This window comes from Epinephelus fuscoguttatus, linkage group LG2 (genome assembly GCF_011397635.1).
Source record: "Epinephelus fuscoguttatus linkage group LG2, E.fuscoguttatus.final_Chr_v1".
Taxonomy (NCBI): Eukaryota; Metazoa; Chordata; class Actinopteri; order Perciformes; family Serranidae; genus Epinephelus; species Epinephelus fuscoguttatus.
In genome coordinates, this window is record NC_064753.1 from 5,729,184 (window position 1) to 5,756,118 (window position 26,935).

At 40.8% G+C, this 26,935-nt stretch overlaps 2 protein-coding genes across 2 annotated transcripts in view; both read right to left on the reverse strand.

Moving 5' to 3' along the window:
* Nucleotides 1-3,485, reverse strand: part of LOC125901072 (ankyrin repeat and BTB/POZ domain-containing protein 2-like) — a 43,644-nt gene extending 40,159 nt beyond the window's left edge. The window contains exon 1 of the mRNA XM_049596449.1: nucleotides 2,457-3,485. Within this exon, the coding sequence (XP_049452406.1) occupies nucleotides 2,457-3,342 (886 nt within the window). The 5' untranslated portion in view covers nucleotides 3,343-3,485. The remainder of the gene's footprint in view (nucleotides 1-2,456) is intronic.
* A 1,868-nt stretch (nucleotides 3,486-5,353) lies between these two features.
* The window catches only part of LOC125901156 (USP6 N-terminal-like protein), a 42,999-nt gene continuing 21,417 nt past the window's right edge, over nucleotides 5,354-26,935 (reverse strand). The window contains exons 3-14 of the mRNA XM_049596588.1: nucleotides 25,880-25,965; nucleotides 25,735-25,774; nucleotides 25,499-25,579; nucleotides 23,862-23,969; nucleotides 22,004-22,113; nucleotides 19,641-19,689; nucleotides 15,917-16,037; nucleotides 15,608-15,702; nucleotides 15,365-15,430; nucleotides 12,065-12,164; nucleotides 10,611-10,763; nucleotides 5,354-9,867 (exon numbers count right to left, since the gene is read on the reverse strand). Coding sequence (XP_049452545.1) covers nucleotides 9,185-9,867; nucleotides 10,611-10,763; nucleotides 12,065-12,164; nucleotides 15,365-15,430; nucleotides 15,608-15,702; nucleotides 15,917-16,037; nucleotides 19,641-19,689; nucleotides 22,004-22,113; nucleotides 23,862-23,969; nucleotides 25,499-25,579; nucleotides 25,735-25,774; nucleotides 25,880-25,965 — 1,692 coding nt within the window. The 3' untranslated portion in view covers nucleotides 5,354-9,184. The remainder of the gene's footprint in view (nucleotides 9,868-10,610; nucleotides 10,764-12,064; nucleotides 12,165-15,364; nucleotides 15,431-15,607; nucleotides 15,703-15,916; nucleotides 16,038-19,640; nucleotides 19,690-22,003; nucleotides 22,114-23,861; nucleotides 23,970-25,498; nucleotides 25,580-25,734; nucleotides 25,775-25,879; nucleotides 25,966-26,935) is intronic.

Sequence of the window (26,935 nt, forward strand, 5' to 3'; positions counted from 1 at the left end):
TCTGCTTGTTCCCCCGTCTGTCACTACCCCTTTTGTGTTACTACGCGTCTTTGGGTCATTGAAAAGCGCTATACAAATTAAATGTATTATTATTATTTATTATATTTAGGTCACAGGTCTATGGTCACTTTGACAATCTAACTGGTAACAACATATTAGCTCAGAGTTTAAGGGGTGTAACTGGTGGTAGATGTGGTTTATTAGCCTATGTGCAAATATGCCGAATTGTGGTTTTATGGGTTGTTGACGGTTGGGCCAGTCTAGCTGCTAATGTCACTTGTTGCCACAGCAACAGTCGGCTAAACATTCACGTAAGGGTTAATGAGCTGTAAATAGAGATGCAGAATCAAGCTATGTTGTAAATACACATAGATATGTTGTATTTTAGCACAAAATATATGATTTTACCAGTTAGTAAACCTATAGAAAATCATTAGTTAAATTTGCAAAATTTACCATTAAATTTAGAGGCCACACACACACAGAAAGACCACAGTGACCATAGACTGACTTGAATAGAGCATATAACCAGTACTGTTACTATCTGCATAAAGTCAATAAATTGATATTTATATATTATTTTTGGGTCGGTGGGTCTTAAAAAGGTCTTAAAAAGCATTAAATTTTACTTTTAAAATGGTGCAAGAACCCTGTTATTGTTTTAACTAATAATCTTTCTACCATCTTGTTAGTTTGTCAGTCACTTTAAAGCTCTTGAAACTGCTGAGTTATGAAGGAGGTGATGCAGTGTAACCACACTGTCTGTCGAGTGTCCTACTTTCTAGCTAGCTTTGGTCAGAGACAAAACAACCCCCCATCAAATTCTGAGTTATTTAGTATAGGTTGTGTGTTCATGTGAACCATGTATCACACACAAATAACCAATAAATATCCCAGTGATCATCTGAGCGCAGACGTTTATCAGAAAGGATTTTCCACTTCCCAATTTGTAATTACCCAAAATGCCTGCTTCCTGTCTGAGGGCTTTACCCATCAAGCTCTCCATGCTGTTGGTAGACTTCTTAAACTGCAGGAAAACATCTATTAGTTTTATCTAGACTACCCTCTGAGCAATTTCATGCCACCATTAACACTTATGCTCTGTAATACCACCCAGTTTTAACATAGGAGTCAGAAGCAGGGGTTTTGCTCCAGAGTGGTGTCAGCTCAGTCTATAAAGATATGTACAGCATTCGTACTGTAGTTGTTAGATTGTGACAAGTTACATATTTTTTTAAATGCAATCTGTTCAGGTTCAGTACAATACAGTAGCAGAGAGTAATTTCTCTTAAGTGAGGGAGTAGTTTTGTGTTTCAGATTTTTAGAAAAACCAATGACAGAAACATATCAATTTACATTCTGGCTGGATTATCTTTCTCACCAATTTAAGTTATTATCTGACAAGATAATAGTGAGGAAAAACTTCACAGAGGAACAATAAGGAGCCTCTCCTATGAATCCTGATCAGGTCACACGTGAAAAGAGATGTGTATTCAAAACACACGTGCTTTTTGGGCACTGGACTGTGACTGTTTTCATTGGTTAACATGTGACATCTCACACAATGTCACTGTGTTATTGCATCCGATGTCACGTTTTACCTGGACATAGAAATTATATCATGTAGGTGGAAAAAAGAAAAACATGAGTGTGTAAGAAAGTCTTCTGTAAGTTTAAATTCTCACTCATTATAAAATCAAAATTAAGTTGTGTATGTAATAAAACCAACAGGTGTCCAAAATGTTGGATTGATATGGGAATTTTTTTGCAATAAAACATGCATGCTTCTTCTCCAGTCTTGTGGGATGTAATACAATATAGGCAAAACATAGTGCTGTCCATAACTTTGATTATTGTTTAGCCTGGAAATTATTTTTGATACCTTTTTAAAATGGCATTTCTATGTGACCAATAGCTGAAAAACCCAGAGCTATTCCATTTTAAATTACATAAAACAGAGATGTGAGAAAATCCTCACTTGGTCAAGCAGGAAAGAAAAATGTTGAATGTTTCTGCTTGATAAATTACTTTAAAACTGATTAATAAAATCACCTGTCCAATCAGTTTGACAGGCTGTTTACTGCCGGTGGAAGTTGTTTTTGTATTATAAACTATGGGGTAAAGCATGGTATTAAAATTGACGCTCCTCATACTATAGCCTACACATTTGCTTATCTACGTTATTGAAAAAATGCAACTGGAAGGAGAATCTCACCTTTCTTTTGGTTATTTCAAAAGCCTTTCCATTTCCATCCCTTTAATGGTGAGAAGAATAGTTAGAATTCTGTGATTCCGTGAGCTCCGTAAGTTTTCTGAGAGGAGTACTGTGAAAATTTCATACCATTGCAACCCTATTATGACCATATAGCCTACTCATCACAACCACTATTGTCATTATAAAAAGAACTGACTTCATGAGGTAAAAAGAAACTGTTTCATGAGGTACATAAACTCACCATTGGCATTTTTGCCACATATCAGATGCTCATAGACCTGCAGCAGTCCCCACAGCTCCGCGTCATTGTTGACAGCTCCCTCCAGCAGCTCCGCGGTCACCGGGCAGCAGGTGACCCCGCCGCCCCGCTTCTCCTCCTCCCTCTCCGCGGTCAGCCTCGCAGCTTGCAGCGCTCGTACAACTACCTCCTCCGTCAAACTCTCCACACATGCCGTCAGGCAGACAGCGGCGTACTCATGCACGCGTACCGACACGCGTGTTTCCACCATCCACCTGAAAAAGCGGCCCACGGAGAGCGTCAGACCGCAGCGCGCGGACTTGCCCCGCTGACGTGCTGTGTCCCCGGAGCTCATGCAGTGGAGAGACACGGCTTTCACTGCGGAGGAGATGCACTTCTCGGCCAGACCCCAGCTTAGCACCAGCCTCACCGCGCTCTGGACCTCCAGGCGCGTGCACCGCCTGTGGAGCTCACTGAGTCGCTGTGCCTCCCGGGAGATCCGCACCAAAGCCCTCCGGAGCAGACTGGACAGCCTGTGGACAGCTTCTCCGGTGAACGAGGCATCCGAATCGGCAACTCGACGCGCGATTTCTCTCAGCTCCTGCTCGGTCCAGGGATACTCCTCCACATCGGGCAGGCAGGGACACTTGACCAGGATGTCCGCAGCGTCCTCCGGCAGCGTGCTCACCGTGTCCCAGCTGCCATTCCTGCTGTACAGAGAGCCGGCGTGCTGCCACCAGGTACCCCGGTGAGGAGTGCTTGTGTGAGGCTGAGACTGCCTTGACCTGCCGGAGGACGACAGGCTGAGGGACGGGCAGGGATCCCCGGTAACATAGCCCGGATCCAGGGTCATGTCCTCCAGAGTTTTCACCAAAAGACTGCTGGACATTTTGTTGAGATGTTTTAGATTAAATCACTTGACGCACAGTAAAGAACAGACCAAAACTTTGCCATTAAATCCAACTTTCAGTCCCAGTTTGGAAAAAGTTCAACTGCCTAGACGAGACAGCTGCACAAGACTGTCCTGCTGAAACACAACTCACCAAATCGTGAAGTGATGGAAAGTGTTTTAAGCACATGGACCAATCATACACAACTTAAGTAATAACACAGATGAGTGTACTGCTGCCCTACACTTCCCCTCTGTGGCCACAATGCAGAATTGCAGTTGAGCCAATAGTAAACTGCCCGTGTATTTGAGGCAGCTATGGTTTGACCTGAGGGACGAATGGGACTTCTGGTTAGGATTTTCAAAATAAAACCACATTAGACTTATGTATTGCTTGTTTTAGTGTAGAATATGTTTAACAAATCAGAGGAAATGTGCAACTTTTCACTGTCATGTTATGTCCATTATACTAGCTTAGCATATGTTGGCATAAATTGTTGTTTCCAAGGTCCTATTTTCCCAATTGAGTTTACACACATTAACCCTCGTGTTTGAGTCAAATCTGACCCTTTTCAAAGTTAAAATATTTCATAAATACATTTATCTGATCCTAGACCTCTTTAGTATAATCTTAAACTGTCTGGAAATGGCTATAGTTAACCGCTATTGCTTTCCTAACCTAGAAATGTTTAACTATTATTTTTCTCTTTTTTTCATCCTTTCCTTATCCATCTCTTTAATAAGTAATTGGTTGAGTAATTCTTCTTATTTTACAGTTAGGGCTGAAATATGTTTGGGAGCACGTACCATCAAGGTGAGACCAGCGCAATTCCATGACTGAGTCATGATCACAGTCAACTAACCCACTGGTTTCCAACCTGGGGGCCTCACTCCACTAGGGATCGTCAAAGTTTAATTGGGAGTCGCAGGGCCTTCTTGATTTTCAGTAGTGTAAGGGTGCTTTCACACCTAACCTGTTAGGTTCGCTTAAAAGGAACTCAGGTGCTTTTGGTTTGAATGGTTCATTTGGGCTCATGTGACAGCCGTCAGTCTAACACTGGTTCTAACACTGGTTCTAACACTGGTGCAGACCAAACAACCAAACTGAGACCTCTCAAAAAGGTGAGTCTCGGTCTCCTTCCAAAACAGACTCTGGTGAGGTCCATCTGTGGTGTGAAAGAAAAGGAACCAACCACAGGATTTTATAACAGATATGTGATTTTAGCGTTATTTCAACAGCTAAACCAATAATAAATCCATCTGCTGATTGTGAAATGTGTCCATGATCTCATAACTGATCCTGATAAAGGCCATGTATATCCCACAACCAATGTATGCTAATGCATACATGTAACCATGGTAACACATATGCATGTTAGTGAACGTATTTTCCCTGATTAAAACTACCTGATTAAAACTACTATGAATGTATGATGGTATCTGACTTTGTGTACTTTGTCTGTTTATTAAAAGGTGTGTGACAGTGATCCCATAGTATTAAGCCCCAAATCATTACTGTACAGGACGCCTTCTCTTCATCCTGTCTCTATGTTAGTCATTATTCATAACATGTTATTGATTTGATAGCCTACTAATAATGCTTACAATCAGTTATTTCTCTATGAGCTTTCTGTGAAACCAAAGAACAGAAATATAAACACTTCAGAAGCATTAAAGCTGCTGCAGAAACGTCACCAGAATTTGATTCCCCACCGGAGTCCCGATGATGCAGGATGGCAAATGCCAAAACTGTCCAATCACCAAGTTACCTGTCAGTTTGTAGAACTTCATGTTTACTCCTCTCCACTCCATTTGAGTTAGTTTTCTCAAATGGTAATTTTCACTTTTACTTGAGTCATTTTTTATAGGAGTAATTGGACTTTTACCTGAGTATAGATTTTCAGCACACTACCCACCACCACTGGACACACTCACCTTGATCTGCACTCCAACAGACAGACAGACAGACAGACAGACAGACAGACAGACAGTAAACACACAGACAATCAAGGAAGATAAAAGTTGTATTTTTTTTTCCAGCTCCAGGGTTTCATCAATTTCTTATAACAAAAGGTGCTATAGGTTTCAATGTAGACAACAAATCTCAAGTCAAGACTCAAACACTTTGTTTTATCTCCACAATCTGACCTGAAGTGCACAACAATGACATAGTACTATACTGTAACTTCATCTAATTTAAAGACCCCAACCCCCAAAGAAGCTGAAGAAAACTTCCTGCACATTGGTCCATTGGTTCAACTGTGGCTACTTTTATACACAATTAGCCTATTTAAACCATATTTAGTTTGAAATACAGTCAAATGTCATTAATAGCCACAGTATGTTCACAAAATTCAAAATAATGGCATTAAATTGCAAAACTTAAAATATTTCCAATTGAATCTGTTGTCATTTGGATTATTTCTAAATGTTCAAAAGTCTTTCTAAAACACTTCTACTCCTCTGTGCTAGATCTAAATAGAGTCATGCCTAACCTAAAGCAACCACAAGATGTCAACCTTTCACTATTTCTAAGCACTAAAGCTGAAGAAATGTTTTTTCTACCCTCAGATGGGAAAACTGGCTTTAACTCTTCTTACCCACTGGTTCTACAATACTGTACAAACACAAAGCTATTAAAATCTGACAAGTCTAAATCCATTCCAGATCCTCTTCTGTAGGATTAAAAAACAAAAGGGTATTTTCACTGTTCAAGGAGCTCAGCGGAAATGCAGCAAATATTCCAGTTCTTGAGAAGATTGAGCACAAGAGCAGTGAAATGACCTGGATGTCTTTCTAAGAAGATAAAACAATAAATTACTGAGCTAGAAAACCACTTATTTCAAATGAGCTTAATAGGTTTCAATGTGTACAATCATAACAGTGAGCCAGCTCACCATGTCAGAGGTTTCGTGTTCAGTCTAACACCTGAAAGTTGTTTTTTGTCCTCGTGCTGTGTCAAATGACCTCACTTCCTCTGTTGTTGTGCACGGTTCAACATCAACAACGTCCACAGAAGAACTGAAGCTGATCCAAATAAGGCATCAAGACATTGGTACAAAAAATAAAACTGTAACTCTGCTAGCAAACATTTTACAAAGGCTGACTGAGCAACATGTTCTCTGACGAAACGTTACAAAACTACAAAAATGTTTCTTTTATTGTAAAGGGTGATGCCTCAGAGATTTCTGTATGCTTTCAGACTCCTCTCTGCAGCAGTAAAACTCCATCAAAGTCACTATCCAGGTAATTCAGACTTTTTCAGCCAAACAGGAAACAGTGTGCATGTGATTTTGAATACTTCAGAGGTGTCAGTCAGTCAGTGTAGCTGTGTCTCCTTATCATCCTACTTCTCCTGTGAGAACCAGGTCCCTCAAAATCTGGGAAATGAGCACAATTTCTCAAAATAAAAATAACGTGGTGTGCATCAAAAGCAAGAGAGGAGTGTTCTTGAAGGGATTGTTGTGCCGTGGAAGGTAACAATGTGAGGTACATTTGCTCTGCACAGGTCAGAGTTTTAGCTACTGTTAAAACTATTTTGTTAAAGTAATTTGATAATTTCTATTTTCTTTCATCCAATACCAATATTTTTGAGATTTAAAACACATTCATTTTGTCTGCACTAGAGAGTATTCCACCTTCATGAAGCTGCAAGTTTGTGAAAGACAGGTTAAAAACAGAATGGCCAAACTTTAATCCCTAGTTTGGGTCAAGCTCCAGAACCTCTAGATCCGACATTTCCCATCAAGTCAACTCAATAACATCTTATATTAGCCCCTCCCTGCTTGGAAACTACACACATCTGTTAAACTCTACATCCCCGGTTTGTGACTAAGACTTCTGTTAGAGATTTGTAGTCTCTAAACTCGATTTGAGACAACTATGATGACATCAGCATGACATCATCAGGGTTTTTGTTTTTTTTTTTAGACTTGACAAAGCTCCTGTAGAGCAACGGAAGACACACTGGGTCCATATGTATTGAGCATCTCACAGTAGAAAATCAGTCCTTACTTGCCACAAATTCCTAGTGACACATGTGATCCTACTTTTGTGCCTAGAAGCAGAAACATTATCTTAAGGAATATTTCAGATCTTTGGAAGGGTCTGTATGGAACACTTATCCACAGACAATACATTACATTGAGTAGATGTCAGTCACCACGCCCCTAATTTGGAGAAGCAGGCTGGGGGGATGGGGGGCAGCAACAAAATGTATTTTAGCCATCTAAAAAAGTCCCATCACAAAAATTAATTTCAGTTTAAGTGTATGGAACACTGAGTGTATTTTCAGTTTTACTTTAATGTCAGACAAGTGATTTCACTGGGAAAATTGAGCCCTTGTATTGCTCTCTTCGAAGCCAGACTCTGTTGAGAAAAACAGTACCTAAACATTGCTGAACACAGGAGCTGCTGATCTACTGTAGCCTCAATCAGTTAGTTTGTATGTGTTATTGTGTGACTTTGGCGTTAGTTAAAAAGTTAGTCTATATTTAACAAAGTCACACAATAACACAAACTAACTAATTGTTTGAAGCAGCAGTGGACTGACAGCTTCTGTGTCCAGCAAGCTAAAATTACTGTTTTTCTCAAATGAGTCTGGTGGCTGTTGGCAGCTTCCTTGTGAAAATGGGCTGTCTAACAGAAAGGTCAAGTAGTGAAAATACTGTCAATATAGCATACGCTTAAACTGATAATAATTTTTTAGGTGGGATTTTTTTTTTAGGTGGCTAAAATAGATTTGTTGCTGACCCCTTCACAGCTGTAAATTGCCTAGCTTTTACGTTTGACTCCAGCCTGCTTTTCAAACTGGGGGTGTGCTGACTGACATCTACTGTATGTAAAACACAGACTCTGGTTAAGTACCTCATACAGCCCCACCTCAAAAATCCAAACTATCCCTTCAAGAGGAAATCACTTCCATCTCTGTTGATGTTGGGGAGAGCTCCAGAGGTGTTTAACCTATCAGCAGCAGTGGGAGATGGCACTCAGGCAGAGACAACCTATGTTAGGAGAAATTATTTGTGAATGCGCAGTGATTGCATTTTTGTGACTGAACTTATGCTGGATGCAAAGAACACATGCTGTCCCTCCAGGATTCAGTGTGGGGTTGCAACATTATTGCTACCTGCACAATACTGCAAAATATAGATGAGATACAGCACTATTATAGGCATTATAAACCAATGTGATTGGACAGACCCCACGTGACAAATTTCATGAATCATTTTTATATGTGAGTGGCTGCCAGTGTTAGGTAGAGCCCAGTACACATATGCATATTTCTTGAGATAACTACAGGTGTCCCCCAGGGTTGCATCTTGGGGCCTATTTTGTTTTCTATTTTTATAAATGATTTGTGTAAAGACATTCAAGCAAAAATGCACGTATATGTGGATGACACTGTCATATACCCGCATGCTCCTTCCATAGTGCAAGCAGTGCAAGAGCTTCAGACTGCATTTCAGTCATTACAAAGTGCTCTGCTGAGTTTGAATTAATTTTACAAACTCAGGAAAGAAGTTCATGGTCTTCTCAAAAGATCTCTGTCTCTTAAAAATCGACAAATTAGATTACCAAAACTCATACTGCTCCTTAAATTGATAACATATTTTAAGCACTTATTGCTTGACATTTACACTGACTGATAAATCCTACTTCTGTAGTTCTTCACCAAAACATTAACAGTATCCTCATCCACCAAACTGTTTGAACTGCCTGAGCTTGACCCATACAGAACATTTAATGTACCAAACACAAAAAGGCAGAGCCAATCCATGCCACTGACACACAATCCAGGAAATGCAGAGGGCATATAATCAATAAACTGGTGCTCATTTCATTAAATGTCCAGAGCCTGCTGTGTTTCCTCTGATGCTTCACTCAAGTCCTCGTTCAGGTTCCTGTTGGTGGGCAGAGCTGAGGCCTGCTCCAGCAGCTGGGCCAGGTAACTCTCCTCAGCTCTCTCTGCTGCAGACAAACTCTCTGACTGAGACAGTCCAGAAGCCGGCAAAGCCACCTGGGCTACAGGAGCTGAAAGTGTCCGTGGGACCTTGCAGGAGGATTGGTCGGTGTTGCCAGCTGAGCGAGTGACCACAGATGAGTCGTCTGTGGAGGCTAGGGAAAGTGCATCTGCAATCTGCGGTTGCATTTCATCCCTTCCCTGATCTGGTGGTGAGGGGTGAGCCTCCATGACCACTGCCTCACTCCCTGGGGGCTGGTAAGGCGGAGGCCCCGTCAGCGGGGAGCCATCGGGAGTGAGCGGGGCCTGGCTGTGGATGATGATGGGATCTGGGGAAGGCAGCGGGGCCTCCTCCTCGTCCACGACATCGAGATCCTTGGGGTCCTTGGAGGGGCTCTGGTCTGGGGATATGGAGTCAGGTTGGTGGGAGATGATGTGGAGGCTGAGACCTGCTCTGGGGAACCCGCTGGCTGAGGACTGCTTCCCTCTGGAGGGCTGGACTGGACTCAACAGCACCGGCAGCTCCTGACCCAGCTGCTTACGAGGCAACTCGTCAGGCTTCCCTGAGAACAAAACAGGTGCATAAAGAATATAAAGCACTGGCCTTAGTGGTTCTTTTTAGATTTTGTAGAATGAGTTGCAAAAATTTCAGTGGTGCCACCAGAAGTTTCCCATAGGGGTGGCCAGACAGGTACACTGAAAATCTTGGGATGGCACACCAAAATCAAAAGCCATAACTGAAATTTAAGAATTTGCTTTTGCTGTTGAACTACAAAGGCTTCTTGAAAACCATGTCAACAGAAGAGCTAAGGCATTGTGCACAGACTGATACTAATACTAATACAGCTAACATTTTGGGTTCCACGACAATCCTGTTGTAATGTGTAATGCATACATGTTTGTTGATTTATTAATCTTCAAACAGGCTGGTTGTCCTTTTCCTTAAAAAGACAAATATACAGCTTTATTTGAAGGAGTACATTGATTGTCAGGAACAAAACATTTATTGGGAACAAGCTTAGACTCATGGGTGCCCACAGAGCCCATTTTCATTCAGATATCTTGAGGTAAAAGTTCAAGGGAGCCCTTTGATAAAGGCCATGCCAGCTGTCCCCTTACCATAATGTAGCCTAAATTTGTAGCATTATTTATCGCCTTCACCGACACACTGTCACATCCACCCAAATACAGTAATATTACCCCCCAGTTATTTTTTCCAGGGGTGTGTGGCCATGGCTAGCCATTTCTTTCCAGTCATTCTAAACAGGACAGTAGGAAATTAGGTACTTTCAGTGCAGCTGTGTACCTGGAGGAGGAAGGTCCAGCTTCATCTTTCGCAGTTCAGTTATGGAGGCCTGAAGCTGCTCGATGATCACGTCGTCGCTGTAGAAGAAAGTCTGAGCGATTCGCTCCTGCAGGAACTCTCTGAGTTCCTCCAGAGACATCTTCAATAGCCGCTCTGCACACACACACACACACACACACACACACACACACACTTTATATGTTTAAGCCGCCATACAAACAATCTCTAGTGTGGACTTTAAGTGTCATCAGTGAGTGTGTTTACATGGACATGAATAACCCATTTATGATTGGGATTTTGGAGTATCCTATTTATGTTTTTCAGCATGTAAACACCATATTCTGTTTATAAGAAACTGGAATATATGCTAGCTGGAGTACTCCAAAAGAAACCTGGATGTATGCAGGGAATATGAATAACCCAATTTCAGTCTTGACCACTTTCGTCAAAAAAAAAAAAAAAAAAAAAAAAAAAAAATTCCAATGAAGTATTATATTTGGCGGGGGCCTCTCTGCCTTTCCTTTGGCCTATGCAGAGAGCCTGAGGCGGAGAGGTGTGCACTCTCCACCCTTCCGTGTGCCTATGTGAAATGCCTTAAGGCACAGAGACCACACCGCTCTGTCATTCCATGCGCAAACGAGAAAAGCCTGAGCCAGGAAAGCAAATCTCTCTACCCTTCCATGTGCCTACATGGAAAGCCTAAGGCAGGGAGATCAGCAGCAAAGACCCCCAGGAACAAAACAGAGCAAGCATAAGTAACAAATAGAAATGACACTGATAAGTCAGAAACAACACGAAAAGGAGGAGCTGGGCTGGAGGTGGGTTGCAAAGAGGCTTGCAGAGAAAGCAGCCACATGAGGCAGGCCAAAGCAGTTTAAATAGGGCCCCTTGAATGACATTTGCCATTTGGTTGCACAGAAAGGAATCATGTGATCTATCAGCTGACTCCCTTTCATCAATCAGCTGGGATGTGAGCCGAGCTTGGCATTGAGTCCTGCCAGAACTAACACTGTGCTCATGTAAACAACATATCCTGAAAATGATAATAACCAGGATAAGCCTAATAAAGGGGTTTTCATGTATTCAGTGTAATCACACTCATATGTTTCTCTTCTTTCTCCTGTAAGGAATGTTTTAATTTTTGTGAGGTGGTGTGTAGAACAACAACCAGTTATCAAACCTCATACTTTTTGATACCAACTGAAATGTGTATGTGGCACAGACTATTGGAAAGTGTCAAAAGTTCATTTGAACAGCTGCTTATGTTTAGATAGCATTCATGCAATTGCAGATTTGCAACATAACAGCTGAAAAGCATCAAAATTTCTTTATTTCAGTCAAATATTAAAAAGTTGAAATAGATAAAAGGGGCTAAGCAATGTGTTTGTGGTCTAAAACAGCTTGAGTGGATAAAGATTCATCTTCACATGGTGAACTATTTGTCATGTCCTTACTCTTGTGTATCTTCAGGATGGTGTAGGACATAGCGGTGAGCAGTCGCTCTCCCTCCAGAATGAAAATGTCCCACAGTCGAAGAGTCAGTGTGAACGGCGTCTGCAGGAACACAAACACAACCGGTCACTGTATGGCTGCAGCTTATTTGAATTTGTTTATGCTAGCGGTTTCACATATCTGCAGTTCTCCTCCTGGCCGGAGTCAGGAGGTTTGTCTGGTTCCTTCCCAGACCTCAGAGGCCCACAGGCCCCTCTAAGCTGAGTGACTCAGCGGGACAGTGAAGTGCTGACAGCGGCTCAATCCTGCCAGACCACCACCACAGGATTGTGGGCATGCACGGAGGAGACTAATAGCAGTTTAACTTAACAGTTCTTAATGCTCTCTTATAATGCAATATCCCTGAGCTCAAATAATGCAGACATCATGTAAAAGTATTTTTAAAAGGCAATTTGACATATTAATTGTAGTAATTCTTGGTAATGACTTGCCTTTGTGTTTTTAGGATCCCAGAGATGACCTATTAATCATCAGCGTAGGCCAGGATCTTTTTTTTGTGGTGGAAGGTACTGCTAATGTTAACTATCTATTCAACGGTTATCCAGACTAATTGAAAGTGTACAATGATAACAAAGAGAAATGGTTTTTCTGAGGAAACCTTTTTTCAGCAACAGTATACGTGTTTTCATGATCTGGATTTTGGTTAAATCACAGCTACTGTGTGTATCAGATTGGTTTTCAAGCAATAGTCAACAGAAATAAGGATTATAAAGGAATACTTCACCCACAAAATGATCATTTGTATATCAATTATTCACCCTGAGTTGTGTTAAATTTGTGAAAATTCTGTTGTTCTTTCCACATCAATCAATCAATTTTATTTATAAAGCCCAATATTGCAAGTCATAATTTGCCTCACAGGGCTTTACAGCATATGACACCCCTCTGTCCTTTGGACCCTCACAGCGGATAAGGAAAAACTCCCCAAAAAAACGGTAGAAACCTCAGGAAGAGCAACTGAGGAGGGATCCCTCTTCCAGGACGGACAGACGAGCAATAGATGTCGTACAGAACACATCAGCATAATAAATTAACAGTAATCCGTATGACACAATGAGACAGAAAGAGAGACAGAGACAGAGACAGAGACAGAGACAGAGAGAGAGAGAGATGCAGGACAGACGGTAATGACAGTAGCTTTCAACAGCAATAATGAAAGTAATAATATAAGTAACATTACAGGCTATTTTGGTACAATATGTTCAAAGTATATATTAATATCTGATAGTATACATATGTGGCAATAATCATATGTGTATAATAACAGTAGAAGTGTGACTAATGATAACAGCAGCAGCAGCAGGCATCAGGCAGGACCACGGCAGCAGCACAACCACACACGTGCCTCTTCGGTGAATGGAGAATCAAAAACATTAGAAAATTCTTGATGAATTGGACTCATAGGGGGGCTGTGTTTAACAGCAGCAAAACTATATCAAAACATTTGTTTGCGGGGTGTCGGTGGCTTAGTGGTAGAGCAGGCGCCCCATGTACAAGGCTGCTGCCGCAGTGACCCGGGTTCGACTCCAGCCTGTGGCCCTTTGCTGCATGTCACTCCCTCTCTCTCTCCCTCCTTCACACTTGTCTGTCTGTCTTATCCATTAAAGGCTAAAAAGCCCAAAAAAAAATCTTTAAAAAAAACCCAAAACTTTTGTTTACAAGCTATCACACAACTCGTGCTGTATATTACAAGTCTCATTTAACCAGTCGTATGCTCAGCACTTCACAAACCTCTGCATTTTCGCTAAAACCTTACCATTGAAAGGTCCAGTGTATAGGATTTAGAGGGATAAATTGGCAGAAATGTTATATAATATAATATGTATGTTTTCTTTATTGTATTATCACACTAAAATAAGAATCATTGTGTTTTTGTTAGCTTAGAATGAATTGTTGTGAATTGGGTCCTTAGTTATGGAGACTGCTATATTGCACCACCATGTTTCTACAGTTGCCCAGAATGGACAAATCAAGCATTGGCTCTAGATGGGGCCATTTCCCCTTTGGTCACTGTAGTTAAAAGCCCATCAGCAACAAGTAGCATTGGAGTTACACCAGTTTGTAATGTGACACTACTTCAGTCAGTATTTTTACCGGTTTAAATCATTAAGTCTATATGTTTTGGTGAGGAAGAGATCTCTGGATAATTTGGATCCTGGTAAAAACCTCCTGATCTTGAGCTCCTGAGCACACATTGGCAAATGGTGGACAAGCCGCCCACACCGGCGTGCCAAAAAACATCAGAGATGCACATATTTTTAACATAAAACTGCTTTATTCAGTGGTTTTACCAGTTTAAATCACCAGTCGTGTTTTTTTGGAGAGGAAATGATAATAATTTGACTTACGGTAAAAAACTTACTGAATGTATGAATCAGAAAAAGGTGAGCATATGATAGCATATGGTGGGTGAGCTGCCCATCTACCAAGATGCCAAACAGCATCAGAGATATGCTGATTTGTAACTTAAAACTGCTTTTGTTATTGTTTTTTACCAGTTTTTATCACCTGGTCTGTTTATTTTGGAGAGGAAGAGACCTCTGCAGATAAAGTCTTTTAGCTGGTTGCAATCTGCTGTTCAGTGGTCGACGCCACTAAATCTCCCTAAATCGTGCACATTTCACCTTTACAAACACTTCCATACTAACAGTCTCACATGGATAAATAGCACTCCTGGGTAAGTGCGTGTGCTTAAACTATGCTCAGTGGAATGCACAAGCACAGTTCAAATGCACATGCTAACCCAGGGGTGCTACTTGTCGGGAAGTGTTTTAAACATTAATGTTTTCACAAAAACTGATGTGTTTGGGAAGTACTAAGCATACAACTGTATAAATGAGACTCAGATTATATATCAAGAGTTGTGTAAGAGTTTGTAAACGGATGTTTTGCTGTTGTTAAGTATAGGTTAACACTTTTCCAACTTTATGTTAATACAACATGTACACACGCAGACCCATGTAAACAACATGTTATTGGTAAAGAAGAAATACTTAAACCCATTGTCTCAGGTGCCGATATCATCAAAACATCAGGATTTATTTTAATCAAACACTTTAAAGTTTAGCACTGTTATCTTCAGATAATGAAGTAAGATGACCGGCCTGACAAGCTGCTCTGAGCGTCCATCCAATTGTATACTTTAAATGTGATGTAATTGTGTTATTAACTGGAGGTGAGACACACAGTGACAGATGGGAAGTGGATGAAGATTGAATGCATCAATCAAGTAGGTTCCTCACCCTGTCAATGAAACACTGCAGGAACCATTTCGTGCTGTAAATCCCTGCAGACATCTGCTCTCTGTCCTGCAGAGAAAGAGACAGAGAGGTGTTGATAAAATGAGAAAGAATCAGCAAATATCTACAAGGCATCAAACTGCCAGTGAATCACTTTAATGTCACCCCAAATTTGAATCCTTGCTGCATTGTTGTTTCTTTGCCCTCATGGTGTGTTATGAAACTCTTGTATGACTGTGTCCTCACCAGATGTTTCTTTAGCTTGGGGATGAGTTTGGAAATAATCTGATCATGATGTGCCTGGAATCGCTGAAGTTTGGGAAATCCGGGAACAAAAAATCCTTCAGAGGAAAGAGAGGAGAGGGCAGAGAGGCACTTCTTAATCCCACTTAATAGGAGTCCAACTCATGCTCGACAAGCTGCCTGTAATCAGTTACACTTTCCTGAGAGAAAAAAATAACTTCAACATTTATTTATTTATTTTTCTTAGTAGCACTTTGTCCCGAAAACATGCCTTTATTTTCATGGTTAGATCAGTTGACTGTGACGTCTTACCATGCATAGCATGTTTCTGATTGGTCAGCAGCTGTGACAGCGCCCAGAAGGCGTCTTCCTCGTTCATGTACATCAGCAGCAGGGCAGCGATCTGACTCATCCCTTGGCAGTAGCTCACCTCCTGCAGGCAACAGGATAAAATGAAAGACAAGCCCACTTGGGCTTTTTCCACTGCTGCAGAACTGTTTTACTCCTGACTGAACTGGCTGTGAGTTGACACAGTGTGGCACAGGATCAGTAACCTTTAGTTATCTCATGGAAATAAAATGTACAGAGTGGACATCCCTATTCACAGCAAAGCTCTGTTTCTCTGTCGTTCACAAAAGAGGGACTGTGGTAATGTAACTGTGGAAACCTCTGTGAATTATTCTGCATGCTGTGCAACTTCCTATATCACCATGTACATAGCATAGGGTGATGCTAATGTTTGCTACATACAGGAAGTGTTGTTTTTGTTTTGTGTAATGAAAAACAAGTATTTTTAAAGGGGTAGTTGGGTTTAAATGTACTGACATTTCAAGTTGTTTAAAAAAAGATGAACAATCTAAGTTCAGTCATGACCATTTTAGTCAAAGAAAACTTTATTTCCATTTGCAGTATTATATATGGTAATAACTCTGCTCTGGGGCCTCTGTGTCTCTCTTCAGGCCTGTGCAGAAAACCTAAGGTGGAGAAAGCACACCTCTCTGCCCTTCCACATGCATACAAAGACAGCCTGAGGCTGAGAGAGCAAACCTCACTGCCCTTCCATGCACCTACATGGAAAGCCTAAGGCAAGGAGAGCAGCAGCAAAGCCCCCGCGGTAACAGAACAGAGCAGCATCAATGACAAACAGAAATGACATTGACAAGTCAGGCATAACATGAAAAGGAGGAGCTGGGGTAGAGGCGGGTTCCAAAGTGGCTTGCAGAGGAAGCAGCCACAGTAGGCAGACCAGAGCAGTTTAAATAGGGTGCCCTGAATGAAATCTGCCAAATTGTTGCACAGAGAGGTATCATGTGATCTATCAGCTGACTCTCTTTCATCAATCAGCTGATCCATCAGTTGATTGGCTGTTTGAGATCAACTGATGTAGCTGTGATGTGAGCTGAGTTTGACAGTGTTTCCTGACAACCAATGTTGAGTGCTGACTATTGTACATTGATTACAAGATGAGATGTATTAGAATCTCGGTGACTCATCACCTGTGGTATACAAATTCCTGGTGGAGAGTCTATGTTATTATCCTTTGTAGCAGCTTTTCAAGTTGGGGACAGCCTAAGGGTATCATGTTTTTATAAACCACCTCACCCCAGGCCTGAACCACAGTTTGTACCAATATTATTGATGTTGCGTGATGGTACAATTTTCTTGGTTCTCAGTTAAAGGCTCTTTATAAAAGATTTAGATTCACTACATGCTGCACTACAGCACCAGCATAACCAAAACAAAGAGAGAGAAAGCGACCCCTGAACACACAATGAGATTAACTGGAATTACCACCTCACAGCTGTATGCCTCCGTAAACCAGTCAAGTTGCACTAACCATTTACATCCACGTCTGTCCAGACTTCTATGTAGCCATGACAGTTGACAATGCTTCAAAATATGGATGTTGTTGCTGATTCCTGTCCCTCAAACACAGCCTGGCCAATCATAGCGTAGCAATGGCCAGCTCTGATAAGGGTCCAACAACTACTCGCCTATGCTCCACAGACTATTATGCAATTGTTTCAGATTTTCTCCATTTTCAGGCTGGTTTTGTTGTTTGTTTGTTTGTTTTGTTGGGGCGCATGTATTAGGATGATCGTCGTTTTCCTTAGAAGGTTGGAAGGAGAAGTTTTCTCTATTGATAAACTTTTAGTGGTTCCTGATTGTACACACATGTAGGTCATCTAGCTGAAAATATTACAGGTGAAAAAAAATCTCTGAGTGAAAGAATAAGAAGTGACAAATACTCTAAAATAGGCAGACGAGAGGATGTACATCTTGGCTATTGTTTAGTTGGTTGGAATATTAACTTAGGGTGCAGAGTACAGATTTTAGTAACATTAGTACAATTTTCAGCTTAGTAAGCGGATATTACTTTGACCCACTGAATGAAATCTATGTAACTTTAAGCTGGCTGGCTGTCCTGCTAATGCCAAGTAAAATAAGCTCAAGGTAGCTAAAGTCTGATGATTTGAATGTTTAGACCACTAGCAATGCAGTATATTTCACTCTTCAGCTGAGAGCTTTGAACTGCGCTCTGCCATCTTGCTGTGCAGAGGGTCACTCTCTTAAGGCTCATTTATACTCCCTTTACGTATGAAAATAGATATGTCATTTTCAAGCATTGTAAACATCACTGCCCTCATACATCCATTTGTCTTTTATGATGTCATAGATACAGCCAATAGATGGCACTAGAGGGCAGAGTCAAGTCTCTTATTGTTTAAGAGCAGTGTCGGGGGAAACATGCTGGGACAACAACGAATGCTAACTCGGTGAAAGTCTGTGAAGGGCGTGTGGGGGGGTAGCAGATGGGTCTAACAATCATCAACTTTCACCTGGGAGGCCGGTGTTCACTTCCTGTATGAATGTAAAGCCAAACCCTGTTATTTTTGCCAAAACTCAAACTGCTTTTGTTGCCTAAACTCAATCACACACCGCGTGTAGGCAAATAGTAACCATGTGCACTTGCTGATGAAAGTAAAAAAAAAATGGCAATTCACTGTGTTAGTGCTTTTATCTTAAAATGTAAACTGTGCATTTCCTGTGAAAACGGCAGTGTATTTTGAAAACAGACAATGCATGTAACAGGCTTAAGTTGACACAGAACATGAACAACAAACATACATGGTTATTACATGGCTGTCCACATCTGTCCACATCCCAACATGTGGACAGATAATTTTTTTCACTGTGTTACCAAGTCATTCCTTTCCACTATTATTTGTATTTCTTCATCATCTCCTACGACCGTATCTCCCTTGAACTATGTTACACTGCCTATATGATCTCCAGCAGTGCTGCTCCATTTTATCCATATCCATACGCTTTCAGAAAACGTGCACAAATACTGACAAAATGAACGCAGAGTACACACAGAAGGCTCCATCCATCTCCATATCTAGCATTAAGCATAAATGAGCCCTAATTCTCTTTACAAGTGTGGGGAGGATCAATAGTTTCAAAGCAGGGACTCAAATGCACTACTGCGTGTGGGTAGCTGGCTCGGCTACCAAAGCAAAGAACAGAAAAGCTCTGATTACAACACACACAGAAGGAGTGTGATGTCATTCTTTGCTCAGGATGCCATCACTCCACTATATAGCAAATACTAGTTTGGTGACATAATAATGTTCAGAATCTCATATGTAGAACCTTTCAATAGCTGAAAATTATAACCAGCATGATTTTAAAGCCACCTCCAGTAGAAACCCTGTTCTCTCCACTTCCATGTGATTTGTTTCCCACCAGCTGTTGATTTCAAAGTGCCATGATAATAAAGTCCTGCCTGCAGTCTCTGAAAGCAGGCTGGTAATTGGATACATACAGTAAGAGCACTGTATCAGCAGGCTTTGATTGTCTACACTGAGCTGAACACTGTCACAGAATGAGCTACTCGCGGGAAACAAGCACATAAAGTCTCTGCTCGGCTAAGGAAAAGAAAACTCAGAATAGAATCCAGATTTTTATCAGTTAAATCAAATTAAACGGGTATTTCAGTGTTTTCTGTGATGAAGGAATAACAGCTACTTACTGTGTTGTAGACCGAGTATGCAGAAAGAACATGGAAAAGAGACTGCTGCCTGTAGAGAAGAGAGAATGACAAGGAAACAAGATGAGAGAAGAAGAAAGAGTTGAGAGTGAGTTAGAGTGACTTATTCACAAAATTCTGGAATGATGAGACACATATTTGTGTCCAGTTTGGCCCATGTGTCTGCCATTTAATTGTTGTCCACATGTCTGTAGAGAATTATTAAACACACACAGTGGACTTTATAGTGGGATATTATCCCACAGTGAAAAATAAAAAGTAGTGCATAATGTTCTATGGTTACTAAAAGCTAACAACCATAATGTGTTGTGACAATACAACATGTATAAGTAAAAGTAAAAACTGGGTTTAGTATATAGTCTTCTACTGTATACAGGATTCCCTGTGTATAGAATGGTAAATGGTAAATATGTGAAAAGATTCAGACACAGCCAGAGACTTGAGTTCAGATTGTACTGCTGTCCACAGGAGGTGTCACTCTGCACTGTTTAAACTGGACAGTGTTACAAACAGACAAACTATCTGAAACACAGTGGCCCTGTGAGACAAAATGAAGATGAAATGCAGAAAAACACAACATGAAGAACACACAACACAGACACTGCAAAACAGAGAGAAACCAGTATTACTGCCTTGTGGTTGTATGCCTTCGTGAACGCACCAAGTTGTAGTTACAGTTTACATCCATGTCTGTGACGGATGCACAGAAGATCTATACAGCCAGCACAGTTTCCAGGTGGACACCCAAGATTAGAGTCACCAATTCAGTATCTGACCAAATGTCTCTCCTTCCCTTCTGTTCCTGAGATATGAATTTGAATAGCCAGAAAAGTGTCAGAAAACCTCTGACACCAAATTCTAATCATTTCATCCTTGAATCAAAGCAGATGCTGGTACCAAATTAAAAAAAAATAAATCTCTTATGGTGCTCTTGAGATATTGTGTATATGTCAATGAGGCAAAATACAAAATCAGAGTGACCTTGACCTTTGGTCAACAAAATGTAATCAGTTTGTCGTTGAGTCCAAGTGGACGTTTGTGCCAAATTAAAAAAAAAAAATCCCTCAAGGTGTTCTTCAGATATCACATTCAATTCACGAGAATGAGACAAACAAGGTCATAATGACCTTGACTTTTGCCCTGTGACCAACAAAATCTAATCAGTTCATCATTGAGTCCAATTGGACATGTGTGCCATATTAAAATAAATTTCTTGAAAGTTTTCTTGGAATATCACGTTCACGAGAATGGGAAGGATGGATATGCAAATGAAGGACAGACGCACGTATGGACGGACGGACAACCCGAAAACATAATGCCTCCGGCTGCGGCTATTGCCGGTGCAGTGGCATAAATAAACATAAATAATATAAATTAGAGAGAAAAAAAAACATAACATATAAAACACAAATAACAGAAAACAGAACCCAGAGAACAAAAAACACAGAGGAAAAAAGAGAAGAAGACAGAGAAGATAAAGAACGTAAAGACAATGGAATGATTAGGAGAACACAGAACAGGATAAACAGAAGACAAAGAACACAAAGTACGGAGTAAGAAAATGACAGAGAGAACACAAAGAACATAGAGAAAACAGAAGATAGAGAACAAAAACAGAAAATAGAACAGAGCATGTAGAAGTCAAAGATTACAGAAAAAACAGAAAGCAGGAAAGAAAAGACAACAAAACACAGACTTCAAAGTGTGTAGGGAACACAGCGAACCCAAAGGAAGCAGACACAGAGAGCACTGAACACATACAACATAAAGAACAGAAACAGAGAACACAGCTCTACAGCACAGACGCTACACTCTGTCTCTATAAAAAGGTTCATTTCTGCAGGGCCGCTGCACTCCTGTTAAATATTGAAACATTTTGCTGCCCAAGACTTTCCACTGCCGCTCCCGAACAGGCCTGTGGTCTATTAAACTGTCAGTGACATCACTCTGTGACGGGATCAGATTCCACACAAACCCAACGCCATCCAGAACACAGCCTGCCCACCTCTCTCACACTCAGTTCACACTGAGGTCACAGAATCAAAGTCTCCACCACAGATGTGGAACAGTTTGTGTTTTTAAATTCAAACTGGTGAACTCTGCGACCTGGAAATGAGCACTGTGATATACAAAATGTGGCCAAAAGTATGTGGACACCCAACATGACATTCCAGAACTATGACTCTCTTTTAATTCCTTATGAGTTAAACCTCACTGATGTCAAAGCAAAGCAGTCAAGAAGCAAACATGTTTTCAGTAAAGTGACTGAGATCTTTAATGGTAATCAATTAAAGATGGAAAATCAGACTGAAAAGTGCTTTACATCTGTACACTGTGAAACCTACTTGACTCCAAAGCGATCCATGAACATGATATGGTTTCGAAAGGTCCTGTTGATGTCCAGGTCGATCTGTTTGATCTCAGATGAGTACAGTCTGGCCTGCTCCTTCATTGTCTGAGTGGAAACAAAGAGCTAAGTCAACAAGGACAGCTCACACAGTCACAAGAGCTAGTGACTCAAAAATAATGTGCCTCATTAAATTTTAATTACAGACTTAAAAGAATGTATCTCATATTTGAAAAAAAATCACTTTCCATAAATGTATTATATTCAGGAGTTTCTGTCTGCACATTAAAGGAACACTTAACCCTAAAAATGATCATTTGCATATGAAATACTCACCTCATTTTACATTAAAGTCATTAAGAATTTTTAAAATAAGTAAAAGGGGTACATATTTATTTAATAACAGCAAATCTGTATTTAAAAAAATGTGTTATAAATATCAAACAACAAGTGCAGTATAATCCAAGTCTCATGCAGTCATATGCTCAGTATCTCACAAACAGCGCTTTATGATGAGAAACCGAACTAAAAGTGAAACTTATCTATGCTCTCTTCAAAGCCAGACTCTATTGACTACAACAATAATTTAAACTCACAGAACATGGGAGTTGCTGTTCTTCCGCTGGCTAAATCAGTATGTTAGTTTGTTTTATTTTGTGACTTTACTTGATCCAAATTGCCGGGGCATCAGTGGCTTAGTGGATAGAGCAGGCACCCCATGTACAAGGCTGTTGCCACAGCGGCCCGGGTTCAATTCCAGCCAGTGGCCCCTTGCTGCATGTCGCTCCCTCCCTCTCTACCCACCCCACACCTTGCTTTCCTATCGATTAAAGGCAAAAAAGAAAACTAACTGATCACGGCAGCCGTAAACCAGCAGCCTCCATGTTCAGGTTAAATTACTGTTTTTGTCAGTGGAGTCTGGTTTTGAAATGAGTATAGATAACTTTCACTTTTAATTCAGTTCCGTGTTGAAATACACTGTCTGTGAAGTACAGAGCATACAACTGTATAAATGAGACTTGGATTACATTGTGTGAGTTGTGTGAGAGTCTGTAAACAGATGTTTTAATATAGTTTTGCTGTTGTTACAAGTGGACCGCTTTTACTGCAGTCCATCAAGAATTTTCTCAGTTTTCAGATTCTTTGGTCACCATGGAGGCATGCGAGATTTGTGTTTTCTTCACAAATTCAGTGTAAGGCAGGGTGAGCAACCGATCTATACACGTATTAAGTAAAGTATTCCTTTAAGTCTCACACGTATCAAAATAATTTGATATAACATAAAGTAATCTTTATTTTGTGATATTGGGTAATAAATTGATGTACCTCTAAATTTAGAGCATTAGTGTATTTTTATTTTACCTTAGATAAAAAAAAAAAACTGAATAATGTGCTAAAACGTGTATAAAATATCAAAACATGTTGATTTTATAATTACCTAATCTCCATCACATCTCCCTGTGTTTATTTTCCTCTCACGAACATAATCCAGTCCACTTTGGTGAAAAGCCAGGTCTGTATATATTGTTAATCTGGCTAGTGTTGTGATGGGTGGAAGGTTAAATACATGTCAGTTCAGATGTGAGGTTTAAGTGCCCATCTGCCAGACAAGCTAATCAGAGACATATAGTCCTGGCGGAAGTGACGGAATCCTGTAGCTTTTTTAGTAGGTCATTCCACATTTATCCACAGGGAGGCTTAGTGTTCAAAGCTAATAGTTTAAAAAATGTTTGGAGTGTGCATGAATACAACAGACATTTTTTTATGCACAGAGAACATTATTTGTATTTTCAAAGAGACTCAGAGATTCATTTCACAAACTTTGTGCAGGCTGTTTGACATTATGGAGTTCACACCTCATATTTGCCTTCATTCTCCGTTTTCGCTCTCTCCACATCCAGCATCAGAGCCCAGGCCCGGCCTCTGAGCTGCAGGGGGATGCCCTTGTACACCCGTTTCACCATCTGACAGCAGAGAGCAAGAGAAGACATAAAAACTGAGTGAATAAAAAAGCCAAGAGGTCTTTGAGAGAGCTGATGCTGTGAAGTGTGAGTCACCGGAAAGTTTAACCGCCTACGGTTCGCCTACGACACTATTCACAGGAACAAAGCAAAACTTTTTCACATTTGAAACATATTCAATGAGCATACAGATGAGCAGGTTTGTATGTGTATGTGTGTGTCAAACTTGGATCAAGTCACTGCTCACCTTTTTTCTCTGACAACTTAAGGTCCAGACATTCAGGAGGTTTTTACCAGGGGCTAAATTATGAGCAGAGCTCCCCTCCTCTCCAAAACAAATGGACCCAGTATTTTAAACCCTTAAAAACACTGAATAAAGCCCCAATCACGCAGAAAGTGTTTTAGCAGCTGGGGGTGGCTTTTTGCAATTGTTTTTAAAAAGACTGAAGCTTTTTGCTTGCACCTCGCGTTTCTGCGCTCTAAGCAACTAGCATTTGTGCTGGAGCGCTGTGAACTCAAGTTGAAAAAAGTAGAGCAGAAAAGTGCCCCACATCATCTCCACTCTTTTCCCATTTTCCAATCAGATGATTTGAGACGCCTTCTGTAACTGTCACTACAACATGTTTACAGTTGGTAAACAATGGAGGAGAAACTGGTTCAATAAATCATTGAAGAAAATATTATTTTTCTATTTTGTCCCCGTCAATCTATAGTTTCTGGATGACTTATCCCTGATCTGTGTCCTCTGACTGTCCAGCTCATCAAAATGCTCATATACTCATCTACAACACACACACACACACACACACACACACACACACGATCAGTAGAAAAATATACATCTAATTCTCCTTATAGCTCTGTTTCCTGTGAAAGATATTGGGCTCTTCAGCTGCTAAATGCTCCACTTTCAGGTAGTGTTCAGTCAGTTTATCCGAGCTAAACCCAGAGGGCGGCTGCTGTGTTGAAAATAAGCTGCCTGCTACTGCTGGAAGTGAGAGTGCTGCTGAGATTGAAACAAAACCAAATCTAGCAGCCTAAACAGGCTAAAGAGCTCTACAGAGCTGCAGAGTTGGTATTCCACTGTGGGCTTGTCACAAGCAACTAATTCACATTGCATAGGGTTTATGTATACTTTGAAAGGAGCTAATTTGAGAAATATTAGTGGAGCTTTAATGTATTAGACAGTGATAATAATTTATAATGTAAGAATAGTCATGTTTTTGAGTGAGATTTAGAGAACTATTGAGTGTGGGTGGAGGTTTCCTTCTCCAAATATCCTCTAGTTTGCTTCATATTTTAGAGGTTACGTTAGAATGAGTGAGCATGTAGGAATTCAGTGAACTGTAATTGGACTCAACACCAACAGTATTGCTGTGATTCATTGTGTGACCTAATAGTTACAGGTCTCACTGACCACATGGAAACCAACCCCCACTTTACATACTTGTCAGCAACTCTCCAGCAGTGAAGCCAATTTAAATCAGAATTATCAAACGTGTTTGGTCTGGCACGTGCAGCCTGTTACTCACCCTGTCGCTGTTTTTGTATTTGTCCCACTTCTTCACCATCTTCAGCCACTTCTCTGCCCTCTCTATCTCAAGCTGCTTCCTCTGGGAAGGAGAGAGGAGCAGGTGAGTACATACATTGCTGGCAATCTACTGCTGCTGCTCTACTTTAAATGCAGTTGACTTCCATCTCTGCTCACTGAACAGAGAGTATTTTTATGATCATTAGCTCTAGAGCTTTGTGTTGTTTCTTTCTTTACCTTTTCTTCATGTGCAGTCGGGGCTGGCAGCTCGTCTTCGCTGGAAAAAAGTAAAAGACACAAACCATCAGTGATCACCACATGGATCCACCAACTGGAAGGACTGCTGTCCCCAGTGTGAAAAGGAAAACAATCCCAGTCTTACTGCATGAAGCCGAAGCGGTCGATGACTTTGTAGATACTGTAGTCAGCATCTTCCCACGGGTCAATCTCCACCCCACCCTGCCTGCCCTGCAGACACAAACACACACAGAGTTACACACAGAAAAATATGCATGCACACAATACAAGTAGAAAGTGTTCAACTGAACTTTCCTGTCAAAAAATGAATTTTGTAGCCTCAGTGACACCCACTTCCAAAGCTAACTTCTGTTAGTCCCTAAGTCTGGGTGTGACACCTCTTATACAGTAAACGTTAGTTAGCACCAACTATCCAAAGAAGCTAATAATTTCACTGTAACTGTGTGTGGCTATTCACAGTAATCTTTGCGAATTGGACTGTTTTTGTAGTGAGGTTCATTTGCATAAAGACTGTTGACCTAATGTGTGCATATTACCCAATTAAAAAACATTTCAAATAGCACAGGAGCTCCGAGATGCTATTTGCTTGGCAGCACAGTTGACCCTTTGCAGGTGCTTTAAGAATCAAGGCCTTTGCACACTGTGTGTGTTTTTTTTTCGGATGTGTTTTTTTTAATCCATCATCTGAAAAAATCCCAAAAATGCAAAAAACCCTGCACACTGAGTCCAATGTGTTTTTTTTTTTTGCTCTATGCCTTGTGAAAATTTACAATGCAAGACAAAATGGAAAGACACATTTCCTCTCTTGCTTCTCTCCACTGGAGTTATTTATCTGTCGCCACTCTTTCTCCCTGTGTCTTCCATTTGGCACCAAAGCTACACAAAGGGGCTGAGCTGTTCTCCGTCTCTGTTTCTACACTGTCTCTCTGTCTGTGCGGGTCCACATCCTCCTCCTCATCATCATCATCCACCTGAATAATACTATCTGACCTGTTGAAAGTGAGCTATTTGAGTTATGAAAGGATACTGTGCGACCTGTCCCCCTGCCATATTTTCTTCCCTGATTCTTGGTCAAACTGCTCTCTAAAGGCTTCTGATGGATGCGAAACACACAGAAAATCCACCCTCTTCCCAAAACTTTAATGACTGACTAAAGTTTGGATTCAGTGTGCAAATGTGA